A 17,183-nucleotide genomic window follows, 5' to 3' on the forward strand; every position below is an offset into this window, starting at 1 on the left:
AATGGCTCCTGACTCAGGCACCCTGGTTTCTTTCATCACTGTCCTTGCCAGCAGGATAGCTTCCTATGGGACCTTCAGTATATGGACTTTTACCAAATTGCCTGTTTCTTTCCTTCCTCTCCCCTTTCAGCCCCTCCCTGAAGGACCTTCCCTATCAGTTCCCTGAATGTGTGGAAATCTGCCTTACAGGAGTCATTTGGTCTTGCTCTCCTCCTTTTCCACCAATGCATGAGCTCCAATTGCCTTTGAGGAAGTTCCTCTTCATTAGTCATATCTATCACAACCTTATCTGGCCGTGTCTCCTGTAGCTGCCTCCACACTTTGAAACAGAAAGTTGTCCCAACACATTCCAAAAACTTGAGGAACTGTCTGTGCTCTGCTGCTTTTTGTGGTTTTATTTTTGATTTTTCTTACAACAGATATCTGATTAGATAAAGCCCTTGATTACCACTACCTCATATCCTCAGTACGCTTCTGGTAGTTGCTCGAAAAAGTTGACATCGACCTCCTCTTCCTCTTTAGGTGATCATTAGTAGAGACATACTGTTCCTCTCTATTTTATCTCCAACAGCTCTGTCTCTCCCCACTTTCTGGCCATGCATTCATAATATGTCAGATAATACTCCTCCCTTTTCTCCTGCCTGTCCTTCCCACACAAATTACACTCTCCACTAATATTAAAGTTCTGCAATTTATTCTGCAGAGTCTGTGTGATGCTGATTAAAGTGTAGCCTTTGTTGTGTCCCAAGACTTCTAGTTCTTCCTGTTTATTCTCCATACTCTTAGCATTAGTGTAAAGACATCTCAGATGTTTGGCAGTTTGCCCTTACATTATCCCTTCTGTCCTTCTATGGCCCTCCTGCAATTTCCCACTTCCACCCCAGAAATGAGTTGTCAACCAGACCTCCAATTTTTGTATTCACCTGAGGTCTCTCCTGCCCACCCAGATGAAAGCCAGTGTCCTTGGATCCTTCTCACTTGTTCTTCCCTAGCGCTAAAATTCTGTCACTCTGAAAAATAATGGTATTTTTTCTAATTAAGCAATTGCTCTGCAAGATGGAAATTCCCCTGAGAGTCTTCATAAAGAACAGGGCGGAAAGCTGTTAGTAGGAAAGGGGTCTTGGGGGGATAAAAGTCCCCAGTCTGATTTCAGGCTCCTCATCTCCAGAGAGAGCGTCGACAGCAGATGTAATTAAACCAAACACTAATTTTGCAGCAGCTCGTGGTGGCCCAAATGCTAGCATGTGACCAAATATAGGGGCCCATCAGGCTGAAGGCAGGCAAAACTAGTCCCAGTTAAAACCTTGGAAGAACCCTTCCTAATTCCCAGCTGTACAATGTACTAAATAATAACGTGTATTCACTGAGATTGGTCAGATCGAGCGGTACTTTGCAGGGCTGTAGTCATCGAGGAATAGGCAGCTGATGAGCACAGCAGGGGTAACACACTGACTCTCCTCCCTCACAATCACGAACAGCTGGAACATCCACAGTTTACAACCGGCCTGACATCGCAAAGCAACAAGCACAAATATTTGGAAATCTAACGGTATAATATAGCTGGATGCTGACAGAAGAACCCCACTCCAGAGGAAAAAACTCCTTCACGGCACATGGCCGCTATGCGAGAGAACAAATTGCACGCTATTGTAACCTACTGTCCTGCTGCCCAGCCTCTGGATGACTGACAGACCTGAACTTCAGTCACTTGGCTTCCCCAAGGCTTCAGATGTGCTTCTGAGGCAAAGGTGGAGAGATTATAAAGGAAGAAGCTGAATTCAATGTCATTGACTCTGTCCCTCTGCTAACATTTGAGGTTAAACTCTGAGGTGTGAAAAATGGACATGCTAATTTTACATATTTCAGTGAACAGACTGAACTCTCATCTACATGAAATAATGGAGAGGAAGGCTGGAACTATTGGTCATGTGGGGGATGAGGGGGTCCAGCATTTTTCCGCACACACACAAAAAAGAAAGTAAAAATATAGCCCCCCTAAATACATGTAAGAGAGAACTTGGGGTCTATAAAGGGGGAACAGCACTTGCAAAGAAAAGACTTAAGCTCCAAACCATTTCTTTTTTCATTCAAATACTCATTATTTAATTGTTCTGCTGGATAATATCTCTATTTTAGAGAAGTGTATGTCATTTTTTTTGTGTGTTTGAGCAACTCAGCCAGTGGGATGGATGAATTGGGTAACGCTCGCTGATAGGCATCCCACAGCCAGGCAGACTGACCTCAGCTGTCTTCTATCTGCTGGTGTCTGTTCCCACTACTTAATAGATTCTGCTCCCTCTTCTGGCCAGCAACATAATAAAAGAAATCATTTCCCCTTTTCAAACATGATTTTGAGCATGGGGAGTTGAGAAATGGAAAAGAAAATTCATATTACTTTGGCAGGACAAAGAGATCTGAGCTACACATCCACTGAGTTACCATATTTGGATTTCTCTGTAACAAAGGCTTTCAGTATTTGTGGTAAAAGCTGAAAAAATAGTTACTGGTATTTTTGTTCAGCTCGCTGGTTAGCACTTGGGGGGAGAGTGGGACAGGGGCAGAGAGAAAAGACCATCTGTCAGCCCTGCTGTATCCTTACGCTTCTCCTCCTCAGCACTGTGCTTTTTCTCTCAGTTTTTTACAAAAGAATATTGCAGAACTAAAAAAGGAAATGGAGAGAGATTCCGTCTTTAGGAAGAGCAGACTTGCCAAAATGGGCTCAGATGTTACATTAGCTATAGCATCCAAAGGACGTGCTCAACAAGGCCAGCGTTTCCTCTCTTGCAGCAAGTGAAGTCCAAAAGGTTTGTCTCCAAAGCAGATACTGCAGATTCTTAATGCTTAGGTATTTTTTTTTCTCGTTCTCCTAGGAGATAAAAAATCAGAGACATTTGGTAAAAGGGCTTTCAAACCTTTTCTGGCCATCAGAGACGTCTCCTAAAAACCGGTTAATGTAGGAGAAGGTACAAAGGGCTCTGCAGTGCACATCCAACACAGCAAAATCTTCACTGTTGCTTCTTAAGGACTTCTTTTGAGGAGAGTTCTCCTAGGTCTCCCCCAGCTGGACTTTATCTGACCAAACTCCCGAGAAGCACACCTGAGGTGCACCAGAAAGGAGAGCTCAGTGACACTGCAGCTTGCTACCAAGCGTGCCACGTACAGGCTTGCAACAGAAGCCATACTGGGCTTCACGCTGAAAGGAAACTGCATGAAAAACACGGTGTTAACCAAAGCACGGTCTGTACACCTGATGCAGTTGTGCTCCCTGGTCAGTGAAATCAAGAGGTGATTCATTCAGCCTTCAATCAATTTGCTATCTGTGAATTTTGTAAAATCTTGGCTTTTTACATTGTGTTCATTTCCAGTTTACAGCACCCGACGTGTCTTGATTACCTTTGCCCAGAGAGCGCGTTCCAGCCTGTTGGGTTGTGGATTTTCTGTGTCATTTTTCCATTGCTTTCCTCCATAATGAGAGCAGGAGCTTGGTCCATAGATCAAGGAGGTGGGAGCAGCCACCAAAATCCACGCCAGCCGGAATACCACTTTAAACCCAGCTTTAAAACCAAAGCTCTTTTTAAAGCTGCTATTCCCAAATCTACTATTAGTCATGAACTTGAAGCACTAGTAAATACTAAAGAGAAATATTCCTCTGAAAGTTGTACCGACACTAAGGCTGGACTCTTCTGCAGGTCTCTCAGCTGCTGCTGTTCAGACGCCCAGGCCCAGTCCTGCAGCCCTTTGTTCAAGCACCAGTCCAAGCAGGAGGTTTGCCAGAGAAAAGCATGCAAGATCAGATCTTGTGATCTGGTAGCAATTCCACTTTATATGAAAAGAACCTTGTTTTCAAACACGTTCCACGGTTGCCGCAAGGTAAGCAGCTCTTGCAGGTCTCGGGCATGTAAGATGAGGCTTTTTTGGGGTGTTTTGTTTTGTGACGGGGTCTCAGACCCCCCCGGGCTTCCTGCACTCGAGAGCACCCCGTCCTCTGCACACATTGTCATGAGAGAGGACGGGACTTCTCTTACTGAAACAACTACTCAGTGAATAGTTCTTCATTATCTACGAGATAACCAGGAAAGATTTAATAAATATATTACCCATTGCATCAAAAAAATAAATATCATTTATAAAACATTCATTATCTTTTGCTCATCGTCATAATACAGTGTATATACACGTGCCCAGTACAGATGAGATTTACAAACGGTTGCCTGAATTTTTCCACTTCATGCATTCTCCCACTTACAGTACCGTAAATCACCGCATCAAATGCATAAAATCATAATGCAGCTTCTTGCAAATTTCTGCCACCAGTACATACCAAAGATCTTGTGAGAGTACAAAAAGTCTTCGAATAGGAAGAATGGCTTTAGGTAAGTCTTAAAGTGGCACTTGCTCCAACTCAGCTCTGCAGCATTTTAGCACTGGAGCCAACATTTGAGAGCTCAGATCTGCTTAACCAAAATAATAGAACATATAAAAGCAAGCTGACTTTTTGGAAAAAAAAAAGTTTAATAATACAGTAATAGTTGTAGTATCGTCCAGTAAAGGTGTATTGTAAAAATGTTCTGAATATTAATTTACCTCAGATAACTTTAGAGTTGTAAATACTTGCATTATAGTGAGGTAGACAGTAAAAAAAAAAAAAAAAAAAAAAAAAGTCTTTTCTCCATCATTAGCACAGAATTAAAATCTTGTAATAATATTTTAAGGAAATGATAATGTTAAGTAAGAATGAAATATTTGATTAATGCTTAATTCTGTACAACTCAAATATAAACTTTTAAAAATATTAGAAATTATAACATTTCGAGTGCATATAATGTTTTGTACATTTAAAAAAAAAAAAAGAAATGCCTGTTGTTCATCTCCATTTTGCACTTTTCAGTCTGTTTAAATAAACGAATATTTACAACTTTTATATGAACAACAGTGCATCCCAGGCAAAATGTGCATTTTAAATTATTGCTCCTGGTCGAGTCTTTTTACTAGCATTTTATATTATTATTCTCTTCTCTCTCTTTTTTATTTTTTTTTTCCTTTTTCCACCCATTTGTAGCTCTGCGACACCGGAGAAGCTAACGACTCCGGCCATCGGTGGGGGAAAGCCTGAGCCTACAAACAGTTGCATCAGGAAAAGGGCTCGGCACGCCTCCAAGTGCGCTTTCCTCGGGTGAAGCTGAGCCCAAAGGTGGGAAGGGACCAGCAAGCGGACATAAATGCCTTTTCCAGCGCCACTTGTGCGTGTAATACTGCTGCAGGTTGCCGGAGCCCCCGAGCTGGGGCTGCCCAGGGATCCGGAGCTGCCCAGGGATCCGTCCCCGCGTTGCTGCACTTGGTCGTGAAATCCGAGGGAGTTTTCCTTTCCCCTTCACCCCGCTTGTGCTTTCTGTAACACTTCGCTCTTTTCACAGTTTTTTTTTCATTGCTGTCTTAAAATATAACCTAACTGGTAATTACAATCTTGAGCAATTCTTTTTTTTTTTTTTTCTTTCTTTCTTTTTTTTTTTTTTTTTTTCCTCGAGGGGGAGGGAGAAGGGGGAGGCTATTTGTGGCCGGTAATCTTGCAGGAATGTGAAAGAGAGAGGGCAGAAATGAAATAGCCCTTTTCAGAGGAACTTCAGAGACGGGGCTCGGTCCGCTCCCTCTCCCTCCCCCGGTTATTTTTTTTTTTTGTGCTTGGGGAATTGCCTTCACCTTCGGAGGGAGGGGAGATGGCCAGATAAAGCCCGGGGGTGGGGGGGGAGGCACGGGAAGGGAGACCCGGTGGGGCGCTAGGAGGAGGAGGAGGAGGAATTGGAGGAGGAGAGGAGGAGGAGGAGAGGAGGAGGAGGAGGAGGAGAAGGAGAGGAGGAAGAGGAGAGGAGGAGGAGGAGGAGGTGAGGAGGAGGAGGAAGAAGATAAGGAGGGGAGGAGGAAGAAGAGGAGGAGGAGGAGGAAGAAGAGGAGGAGGAGGAGGAAGAAGAGGAGGAGGAAGGGAATAGGAGGAGGAGGAGGAGGAAGGGAAGAGGGGGACCATCGTCCTCCCCGCGGCTCCCGGCTCCCCGCCGCCCCCCTCCTCGCCCTTCCTCGCTCTTCGTCCGACGTCTTCCTCGCCCTCCGCCGCCAGGCGCAGCCCCGGCCCCCCGCCGAGGGGCGCCCGCCCGCTACCTGCAGCCGCACGACTCGACCACCATGTCCTCGTACTGCTTGTACACCACGTTGTTGCCCGCGTCGATGTAGAGGATGCTGATGGGAGTCAATTTGGTGGGCACGCAGCAGCTGGGCGGCGTGGAGCCGGGGTCCATGGAGTTCATCAGGGTCTGGATGATGGCGTGGTTGGTGGGCTCCAGGTGGGAGCGCAGCGGGAAGTCGCACACCCCCTCGCAGTGGTACGCCTCGTACTCCAGGGGGGCGATGATCCAGTCGTCCCAGCCCAGCTCCTTGAAGTTGACGTGCAGCGGCTTCTTGCTGCAGCGCAGCCTCGCCTTCTTGCCGTGCCTCTTGCCGTGCCGGCTGGCCGAGGCGGTGCGGCGCTGACGGGGCGGCCGGCGGCCGGCGGGGGGAGGAGGAGGAGGGGGCGGCGGCGGAGGAGCCCCCAGCTCTGCCCGCAGCTCCCCGAGGAGGCTCCGCCGCCGGGAGCGGGTGAAGACCACCAGCAGCGCCCTCTCCTGAGGCGGCCTCGTCCCCCTGCCGAAGCCCAGGCCGCGCAGGTCCAGCCAGCGGCGGGGCGGAGGGGAGCCGCGGCCGGGCGAGGCGCGGAGCTCCAGGCAGAGCTGCCGTCGGGGCCGCTCCCCCCGCAGGCCCTGGCGCACGTCGAACACCTCCCAGCCGCCCGGCCGGGCCTCCAGGCTGCGGGAGCCCAGCGGCAGAGGGGAGAGGCAGGGGAAGAGCTGCAGGACGGGGGCGGCCGGAGGGGGCGGAGGGGGCGGCGGGCGGCCGCGGGGGGGGCGGCGGAACAGGCGCAGCTCGGCCCCCACCAGCTCCTCCTTGTCCGAGAGGGTGGACACGTCGAACAGGTACTTCTGGCGCCTCAGGGGAGCGGGAGAGAGGTCGTCTGCGGGGGGGAGAAAAGAGAATTGAAAGGGAGTGCTCGGGGAGGGTGAGCTGAGGGGGGTACGGGGATGGGGAGGGAGGGAGGGCAGGGCGCCCCAAAACCACCCCGGAGGGACCCCTGGGCCTGAGGTGGGGTCGGGGGGCAGAGGGATGGGGATGGGGATGGGGATGGGGATGGGGATGGGGATGGGGATGGGGATGGGGATGGGCAGGGAAGAAAGAGAAGAGAAGAGAAGAGAAGAGAAGAGAAGAGAAGAGAAGAGAAGAGAAGAGAAGAGAAGAGAAGAGAAGAGAAGAGAAGAGAAGAGAAGAGAAGAGAAGAGAAGAGAAGAGAAGAGAAGAGAAGAGAAGAGAAGAGAAGAGAGAAGAGAAGAGAAGAGAAGAGAAGAGAAGAGAAGAGAAGAGAAGAGAAGAGAAGAGAAGAGAAGAGAAGAGAAGAGAAGAGAAGAGAAGAGAAGAGAAGAGAAGAGAAGAGAAGAGAAGAGAGAGAGAGAAGAGGAGGAACCGCACCAGACAGGAGATCCCATTCCCACACCAGAGGCAGCACATGGCAGCCCCTACTCACGCATGGCCTTGGCCAATCAGCCCAGCCAGCATCCACAGTGTGCTTGGATACATATATACATATGTACATATATACTTATATGTTCTTCTTCAAGAGAAAAAAAATAGACTTCTTTTTTGACACATGGGTGTACAAAATGCAGCACAGAAAGCAAACCAGATTCCCCTGAGCTGCTTTCCAATAAAATGTTTACAGCCCAGCAAATACAAAAATTCCCAAAGCCCCCGGGTTTCCCCAGAAGCTAGTAAAGCTTGTGTATATTTCAATAGTAAAAGTGTCACTGGAGCCTCTGTTCAGCAGCCCCTCGCCGCTTTTCTAAACCCAGCCTGCTCCAGAGGCCGAAAGGGAGCCTAAAGAAATATACAGCCCCTGTTATTTATTGATACCAAAGGTCATCGCTATTCCTAATCAGTGTATTTCACAACCTCGGCTCTACTTGACAGGTCTGGGGGAACCTCCGGGGGGGGGGGGGGGGGGGCAGGAGGGACAACGGGATGATTTATGGAAACCAAGACCTTCAGGCATGCCACAGCGATGTAAAAATGAGTGCGGCTCAGCACGCAGGCCAGCAGCGCGGATTTACGCACCGGAGAGTCGCGGTGCGTGGCTGCGCGTTCCCACAGCCACCGAGAGGGAAGAGATGGAGTGTGGGGGCTCCGGTGGGGATGGTGGGGAAGAAACCTGCCCCAGTGGCTGCCCCGGGGAGAGAAAGCCCTCTCGGGGGGATCCCGGGGGGGGACTGTGAGAAACAACCCCCGAAAGATGGGGATGTCCTAGGTGATGGCAACAGCTTCTCTATAGACCCGAAAAAAAAAAAAAAAAAGATAGGTAAAAACGGCCCTGGGGAGCGGCGCAGAGGGGGGTCAGCCAGAAGGGGGTGTGCACCCCGAGGGCACGACCCAATCCCCCAAACCCCTCTCCTCCTCCTCCTCCTCCTCGCCTGTCGCCCCCCCAGCGCTGCCTGCGCGCACACGGCCGGGGGCACCTGGTGGGCGCAGCGGGGGCTCCTGGCATCGCCGGGCTGCGGCGAAGCTTTCCGACTCCTCCCCTTCCCCAGCGACCCCCAGGGACGCAGAGCAGCCCCTTAACCCTGCCCCCACCCCCGGGGTTAGGATGCGGCCCCCTTACCCCTGCCCTCAGCCCCCGGCTTTAGGACCGGCCACGGCTCCATCTCTGCTGGGGGGCGGGGGGGGGGTGCAAGTTTGGTTCCCGAGGGAGATGCTCGCCCTCTTCGGCACTCCCCTTTCGGCATGGGCTGGAGGGGGGAGCGAGGGGCTGCTTCCAGCCCCGTGTCCCTCCGGAGCCAAATCTCCTCCCCCAGCCCTTTCTCGGGGAGGGCACAGGTGGCAGCGCGGCGCGGCCCCGCCGGGGGTGTGGGTTAGGAGGCAGGGAAACGGGGGGACAAATTCCCCGCGGGTCCCTGCTGCAGGGGTTGCGAAGGCTCTGCAGACCCTTTTGGGGGGGGGCAAGGGGGCAGCCAGCTCCGCTCTGCGGCCCCCAGAGTTTGCCCCCGGGGGGGGGGGTGGCCGTGCAAAACGCGCTCTCCACCGGCACCCTCCCAGGCCGCAGCCTGGCGGGGCTGGGGCACGGCGGTGGCCCGTCGTGTGGCACGGCACGCTGGGGACACGGCCACCGGGAGCAGGAAGGTGGCCCCGGGCGAGTGGGGCCGCGAGCCGGGCTCCGGCGGCAGCAGCTCCGCGGTGGAAAAGTCCCGCTGGTTGCGGCGGTTCCCGGCTCTTCTGTCAGCGAGGGGCAGGGATCCCGGTTGTTTCAAATAAGCGGCTTCGGATCCGATCAGATAAACGCTATTTATTCGCTCTCGTAACCTAATAATTCCAGATGAATACATAATCCTAACCCGGGACTGGCTCGCTCCCAGTGCGGTCGAGAGGGTGGGAAAAAAAAAAAAAAAAAGAGGAGGAAAAGAAAAAAAAAAAGTACGGAAAAAAAAAATCAGGGAGAGAAAGCGGCACCTCGGGAGCCTCCAGAAGCAGGGCAGGGGTGGCTCTGCTTTGGGGACCTTTGTTCCGGCACACAGGACAAGGAAGGCGAGGGGACACCCGGGCTGTCCCCATCCCTTTGTGCGACCCGGGACTCGGCATCTCCGGGTTTCCCCCGAAGCAGAGAAGGGTTTGGGGCGAACCCCGTGGTTTCTACCACCCTGCTCAAAGCTCTGCCTTTTTCTCGGGCCAGCTGAGGCTGTCCCTATTGTTATTCCTGTTCCTGAATTATTTGGAGAGAGCCGGGCAGGGGAAAGCACACGTCGCTGCAAACGCCCCGAGGGGCTGTGTTTATGCTCGCAGCGTTAATTTAGACGAATGTTAGCTACGTAAGGGGCATTAGCCTTATTTCCACTCGCCGTTGTTTATTTTTGCAGGCCAAGATAAAATATTGGGGGCGGGCAGGGGGGGAGAGAGAAAGGAGCAGGCTACGCCGGATTTAAGCGTGTGCCACCGGCGGGGGACGGAGCAGAGCCCTCCCCAGGGCTTCGGGACAAGGACAGGGGCAGGGACAGGGGCAGGGACAGGGGCAGGGGTCGGGGGGGCTGTGCCGAGCCCCCTGCCCGCCCCTTCCCCGGCTTCGCCCCGCTTGGCGGTGCCGGCGGCTCTGCCGTCCCCGCGGCGAAACCCCTTTCGTGGCCGCGACGTTTCCTTTAGTTCCCCGTGGGAAGCACCTCGGGCTTCCCGGCTCCTCTTTGTCGCAGGCAGCCCGGCCTTTGAGGCGAGCCGGGGGTTAAGGAAGGCTACACCGAGTTTCCCTTTTCATGGCAGATCAGGTACCGGGCTGCCGGCCAATACATCAGGGCTCGGATCTGAACTTTACATCACTGCAAATTATACCCAAAACCGCATTCGAGAAGAATTTTCCCCCGTTCCCGAATTCTCTTTCGAGCCGTATTTAAACTCGCAAACCAAAAGCACATTCGCAGTTTTAAAAGACCCCTCGCAGCCGCTCGCTGGAAATTAAAGCCCGGGTAATTGGGACGGGCTGCCCCTTGCCTGCGGAGTCGCAGCGCTGACAGGTATTTGCCTTCGGAGCCCTGCGAACAAGGGGCTGCCTCCCCACGTGTGGTATTTCCCCGGCTCTCAAGTCCTCGGCTCCGATCGTTTGTTTTTTTTTTTTTTTTTGTTACACCGGCTTGAGGAGATCGAAACGTTTCGTTCGCCCGGCTGGCGAGTTACAGGGGGAAGACGGACGAATTCCTCGGGCGAGTTCCCAAATCTACCCAAAGCCGAGCAAACCACCGTGTGGGTGTGGGGGGGCTGTTTCCAGCCCCAAAACGCGGCGGGGAGGCACACGGCTGCAACCTACCTTCCATCCCCGGCTCGCAGCATCCGTGCCGGGAAGGCTGCCCCGGGATGGGCAGCGGCAGCCCCGGTCCCCGGCTCGGTTTCGCCGCTTCCCAGCAGCCGGTCCCGGTCCCCGAGAGCTCCGCAGGGGGCTCCGGGGGGCTCCGGGGAGGCTCCGGGGGGCTCCGGGCTCCGGGTCTGCCCGCCCCGCCGCGGGAGATGCGCTGGGGAGGAGAGGGGCTTCCCCGGAGGGGCTCTGCCTGCCGTAAGAGACACCAACACCCCCCCGTCTGCCACCGTTTCGCCCCCCGAAATATTTCGATCGACGAGAAATCACGGCGTCTTCCTGCCCCTCCCGGCTTCGTTCGCGTCGCCGAAACGGGACCGAATATCCCCGGGGCTCGGAGCTAAGAAAAGCAGCGAGGGGACGCTTCGGAGGATTATTTCTGGGCTGGAAGAGCCGGGATGCAGGGAAGAAAAAAAAAATCCAAACAATATCCAGATCTGCCCACAACTAGCAAGGGCTGAAACTTCCCCTCTCGCTCGGAAACCGCATTTCAGGCACACAACGACTCCCGATCGCAGCCTGCCGCGAAATCTCCAGCACAAGGGAACGAGCATTTCTCCGACCAGCTGCTTTTTTTCTCCAGGACTGCGAAGGGAGGAGGAGAACGAGTACGGCGAGGCTGCGGGCTGGGGGCTCAGCCGCTGCCCGGGCTTGGCCCGGGGCTGCTCAGGGTTTTCTCGCCTCCCGGTTCCCGGTTGGGGTCAGCCCAGCCCTGGGCGCTGGAAATTGGGCAGCCCCAAAGCGGAGAGCTCGATCCCACCGTTCTCAAAATAATAATAATTAAAAAAAATAAAAATCATCGTAATAATCATAATAATAATAAAAGGGGGCCTCCTAGCAAGCCCTGCCGGGGGATTTCTGGATTAAAAATAATGATAATAAAATAAAATAAAAATCGGTTGTAGGATGGGGCTCGAAATGAGCATCCTGACACGCTCGAGCCCCCACTACCCCTTAGCCGAGCGACCCCGCAGCGCTACCTGTGCCGCGGGCGCTGCGCGTCCCCGCTCCGCCACTGTCCGCGGAGGATTCCCGAAAGAAAACGAACGCAAACTAAGGAAAAAAAAAAAAAAAAAAAAAAAAAATCATCGAAAAAAACCCCACATTTTTCACCCAGTTTGCTCCGGTAACGGCTTTAGCGCTCGCTCCTCGCCCGGGCGCACGGCTGGGCTTGGAAGCGGCTGCTCGCTGCCTCGCCGCGGCCGTCTGGTGTGCATTAGTGTTTTTATAAGGGGCTCAAACAAATCGAATACAAGGTCACCAAATAATTAACAGTTGCGAATTCCCTCCTTCCCCATTAAAATACTTCCCCGCTTATATTTCATTTTCCTCCTGCCAACGACAACACTGCCTGGGCAAAAGGCGCTGCGCGGATTGCACTGCGGCGCAGCTCTCGGTCCGCCCAGAAACCCGCTGTTTTGCATCAACATGTTGCACCAGAGGAACTCCGAGAGGGATTTACGCTCTTTCCTTCTGCCCCACGAACAGCCGGACCACCTCCAGCCCCTGCCCGGGGGCTCTCCCCTTCCTCCTCGCCCCCCTCGCTACCCTAAGGGCAGCGCACCCCAAGCCCATCCGATGGAGCCGGCGGAGGAAAAAGGGAGGAAAAAAGGGGACGAGCTCACGTTGCCGTCTCCCCGTCCCTGCCGGGCGAAAATCCCGCTGCTCCGGGAGCCTTTCGGCCCCAAAAAGGGGGAGGCGAGACGAAACCCCGGCAGCCCCCCCCCCCACCACCACCCGTGGGTGCCGCTCCTCCAGGGACACCCCGCTGAAAATCGCGCATCCCTCGCACGATTTAGTTTTCGGTTTGTTCCGAGCCATGCCGCCGTTCGTGCTCCTTGTGGCTTTGCTTGTTTAGGGGCTGCCTTATCCAGCTCCCTCCCGCTTTCCTTATTTTTTTTTCCTTTTTTTTTTTTTTTCCTGCCTGGTGGAGCCCTTGCAGCTCCTAATTGTCCTGCCTTGCCGTGGAGCGCCAATGCTGGGGGTCCTGAGGCCAGCGAGAGCACCATCTGCGTTTTAATGAGTTACTTCATGTGCCAACAGTAATTTTCCTACATTCAGCTAGGTCCTGTCTGATCTTGCGACCGTAACAAGGGGGAGCGAGTGGGGGGCGGGAGGGGGTGGAGAAGGGGGAATCGCAAATCCTTCCCCCCCACACTTTCTGCACTCTTTCTATCGCTAGGAAAAAAAAATGCATATATATATATATATGTACGTATATATGGCAGTGGTGTGGCTCTCGAGCTAGCCTGAAAGGGATCCTATTAGCTCCAGGGGGAAGGAAAGAAAGAAGCCGAGAGCAGGGTGCGATGGCTGGGGCCGGGCCGGGCCGTCCTGGGGTGCAACCCCATCGGGGAGCGATGCTGTGCGGCCAAAACCGCCCCCTTATTCCGCTACAGTCCCCCCAAACCCTGCCGACAAGGTAGAGCCACGGCCGTAGGTAAAGCTCAGCCCGTCTAATTGGGTCCATTTGGGCGGCTATATTGTCTGCAAATGAATCGACAGCAAGTTCCCCCCCCCCCCCCCGCCCCGCTTTCCCCGAGCAAAGGCTGCTCATCAGCAGCACCACCGCAGCTCGCCAATTAAGCGGGCTAGGAGCCCACGGGGAGGTGGGCAGTAAACCAGCTCCCACTTCAGAGGAACGGAAGCTTCTCTTGAAGTTTTTTTGGTGATGTGCCATTGGCTGGTCCGCTTCATTACGGGAGACTAGACAATATTTGATATGTTATGACATGAACACTCAATTAGATCACTGAGTTGAAATACTCCAATCAGTGGCTTGATGCTAAGCAACCCTCCGAAGGTCCAGCAGAAGGTCACAGCCTGTGACACATCAAATCAAAATCAATGGGGGAAAAGTGAGGCTTTCCCTTAATCAAACCGGGACTTCTGTTAGCAAATCACTTCCCCGGAGTACAATCTCCCATGCAGCAAGATGAGCTAAATTTGTTAAATTAACTGTCTTTCTTCGGCTTAGCAAGAATAGGATGATCTCGATTATCTCCCCCGATTTTCCTGCGGGGCAAAAGCGGCCGAGGCCGTTCTTTTAAGGCTGAGCTTTCGAAACCCTGTGCCTGGAAAGTCCCCCACCCGCACCCCCTTTTTTAAAAGACCTTCATGGGGCGAAGGCAGAAAGCAAAACCCTCCTGTCCCCTGCCCCTTGTCCCTTGTCCCCTGTCCCTAGGAGCCGTCTGGGCACCGCGGGGGCACCGACCCGCGCCCCCAGCCCCGACGGCGCCCCCGGCCCCGGCACCCAAGGGGCGCAGAGGGACACCCAAGCCCCCGAGCCGGGTGGGGGGGACACACGGGGACAAGGACGGGGGCCAGAGCTGGCCCCTGCAGGGGGTGTAGGGGAGGAGAGGCTGAAGGCTCGCAGAGGGATCCGGGTTGGTTTTGGGGCTGCGCGGCCGCTGCAGCTCCGGGGAGCCGTGGGGTTTGCGCGGTGCCGTGTTTTGTCGCCAAAATCGAGGGGTCCCGGCGAGTCCCGGGGGATCCCGGGAGGGGGCTGCGGGGTCTTCAAGCGGGGGGGAAGGAAAAGACGCGCAACCTTCGTTAAGAACCTCTTAATGAGTCTGTCATTAACGGCCCGCAAACCGGCACAATGCGAATTAATAAATACCTAAATAAATCAATAGCTATCCGGGGGGCATTTTGAGGGAAGGGAATTTCTGTTTTCCCCTGGACCCGCACGCAACCTGCGCCCTCTGCCCTGAGTCCGAGCTATAAAAGACCGAGGGGAAAGCCGAGCGAGCCCACCCCCCCCACCCCCCCCCCGGGGCTGCGGGTCGCGGAGGGGTCCCGGGAGGCCAGCGGCATCTCTGCTGCCTTGGGGACAGCGGGGTCAAGGCCTGGGACCCTGCTGTCCCCGTCCTACCTGTGCCTCTCCCTCCTCCGGGCTCCCCTCGAGGGGCGCAGCCCCTGCCCCGAGGGAGCCGAGGGCCGGGTCCTCCTCATCCACGGCCACCCCCGGGGCTGTCCCCACATCCAGGACTTTTAAAGCAAGCGGGATGCGGCCCCAAACAGGCGGCAGCCCGCAGCTGAGCCCCGCTCCGCCCCCCCGTCGGGGCCCGGCGCTACCTGGGCTCGGAGCGGCCCCGGCCAAACGCCGCAGCCCGGCCCCGGCGCTTCCCGGTGCTCTCGCAGGTAAATCCCGATAAAGCAGGGCGGCTTTAGGCAGCGAGTGTTTGCCCTCGGTCAGTTTGAACTTTCTATTTGCCTTAGAGCTGAAGCGATAAGGGAGAGATCTTTTCTTTGGCAGAAGGAAATAAACCAGAAGAGCTTTTTCTTTTCTTTTTTTTTTTTTTTTCTTTCATTTTTTTTTTCCAAGGTTGCATTTACACCCGTGCTTCGCCTGCAGATCGGGGGCTGCTTTCTCCCTGCCCCCGAGCCGATCTGGGGACGACCACGCGTGGGTCCCGCACGCAGCTCCGGGATTCGCGCTGCGGGCCACTTTGCTTTAAAATAAATGCACGAGTTCCCCAAAGACACCGAGAGGAAGGAAAATAAAAAGAAGGAAAGGAAAGAAGAAGAAGAAGAAGAAAAAAAAAAGCCTAACCCAAAAAATAAAGCACGCTGCGGGGAGATGGGGGGGCGTAGGGGGGGGGGGTCGGCGCTTACCTTGTCCCCTATCCACGAAACTAGTGATGGTGTTGGCGGACTTGGAGGACTGGAAAAAGCTGGCGTTGATGCCCAGCTTCTCGGCGATGGAGTAGGTCCTGAAGAGGGACAGCATGTACTCGTGGGGCTCCGCCCTGGAGGGCGCCCGGCCCCCGGGCTGTCCCCCCTGCCTCTGCCGGCTCTCCCGGGGGGACCGCGGCGCCCTGCGGCCCCTGCCGCCCTTGGCGAGCTCCTCGGCGGCGGGGAGGGAGGCCGGGAGGCAGCACGGTAAATCCCAGAGGAGGCCGGCGAGCAAGGCGGCGGAGAGCAGGGCCCGGCTCGCATTCATAGCGATCGCGGCGGGGCGGCGGCCCGACGTGAGGCTCCGGCGGCCCGACGTGCGGCGGGGACTGCGCGGCGGAGCGGCGCCGAGCGGGGAACTGCACCCGGGCGGGCCCGGCCCGGCTCGGCCCGCCCCGCCCCGCCGCCGCCCGGACCGCCCCGCCGCCCCCGGACCGCCCCGTGGGGCGGGCTGGGTGCCCGAGCCGGCCGGCGGCGGGGGGCCAAGGGAGGGCCAAGGAGGGCGAAGGGGGGAGAAGGGTGCTCGGTGGGGTCGGGGAGGGGAAGGGGAGACGCGGGGAGAGGGGAGGGGAGGGCTGATGGGGAGACCCGGGGGTGCGGGGCACCTGCGGAGCCGAGGGGGGGGGGCTCTGAGCCAGCCCCGGGTCACGTCGCAAGTGACAGTCCCGGCTACCTGAAAGGAGGTGTGGGGAGCTGGGGTCGGCCTCTTCTCACAGATAACTGGTGATAGGACTAGAGGGAATGGCCTCACGTTGCGCCAGGGGAGGTTCAGGTTGGAAACGGGGAGACATTTCTTCTCAGAGAGAGCAGTCAGGCATTGGGACGGGTTGCCCAGGGAGGTGGTGGTGTCACCGTCCCTGGGGGTGTTCAAGGAAAGGTTGGACGTGGTGCTTGGGGACACGGTTCAGTGGGAGACATTGGTGGCAGGGGGGTGGTTGGACCAGGTGATCTTGGAGGGCTTTTCCAACCCTAATGATTCTGTGATTCTGTCTTTCTCTTAAAATCTGCCTGAGAGGAACCACCCCAAGAGGAGCAGGGTGCCGGGCTGGGGCCCAGGAATGGCAGCACTGGACCTGCACCACCTGCAGGATCAGCAGGGCAGCCGGGGCAGCCTGCTCCCAGCAGGGCCCACCCAGGTCCCTCCTGCACTGTCGGAAGGGTTCACCCACCCAGATCCATGTGGCTTTTCAGAAAATTGCGTCCCCTGTTGTAAGACTTGTCTATCCAAATGATTACATCCATCCACCTCTGTGGTTCACAGCCCTGGACAAAGAGGACAAATTTGCACAATCCCGTCTCTCCTGCTCCCTCCTTGCTTCTTCCCAGCTTCTCCTTGTTACCCTGCCTGAACCATAGCACTCTTTCTGCACGCAGCCACAAGCCATCCTCCTCTGCTTCCCCACGTTGCTCTGCCCTGTGCTGAGCTCCCCTGCTCTCCTCTCCTCATCTTCCCCCGCTGTCCTCTTCCCCATTTCTTCCATGAGGAAGGTGAGGGGGGCACTCAAAGCCAACAAGGAGCTTGGGTCCCAAGTCACCGAGACATCTCCAC

General features: G+C 55.2%; 1 protein-coding gene across 1 annotated transcript; it reads right to left on the reverse strand.

Annotated features, from left to right (window-relative positions):
• Nucleotides 1-349: 349 nt before the first annotated feature.
• Nucleotides 350-15,980, reverse strand: GDF6 (growth differentiation factor 6). Its single transcript, XM_066990611.1, has 2 exons — nt 15,575-15,980; nt 350-7,036 (listed from the first exon to the last, which is right to left on the reverse strand). The coding sequence occupies exons 1-2, from the start codon at nt 15,900-15,902 to the stop codon at nt 6,147-6,149; spliced, it is 1,218 nt and encodes a 405-aa protein (XP_066846712.1). The 5' UTR covers nt 15,903-15,980; the 3' UTR covers nt 350-6,146.
• Nucleotides 15,981-17,183: the final 1,203 nt, after the last annotated feature.

The sequence above is a fragment of the Anser cygnoides genome, chromosome 2, assembly GCF_040182565.1.
Source record: "Anser cygnoides isolate HZ-2024a breed goose chromosome 2, Taihu_goose_T2T_genome, whole genome shotgun sequence".
Lineage (NCBI taxonomy): Eukaryota > Metazoa > Chordata > Aves > Anseriformes > Anatidae > Anser > Anser cygnoides.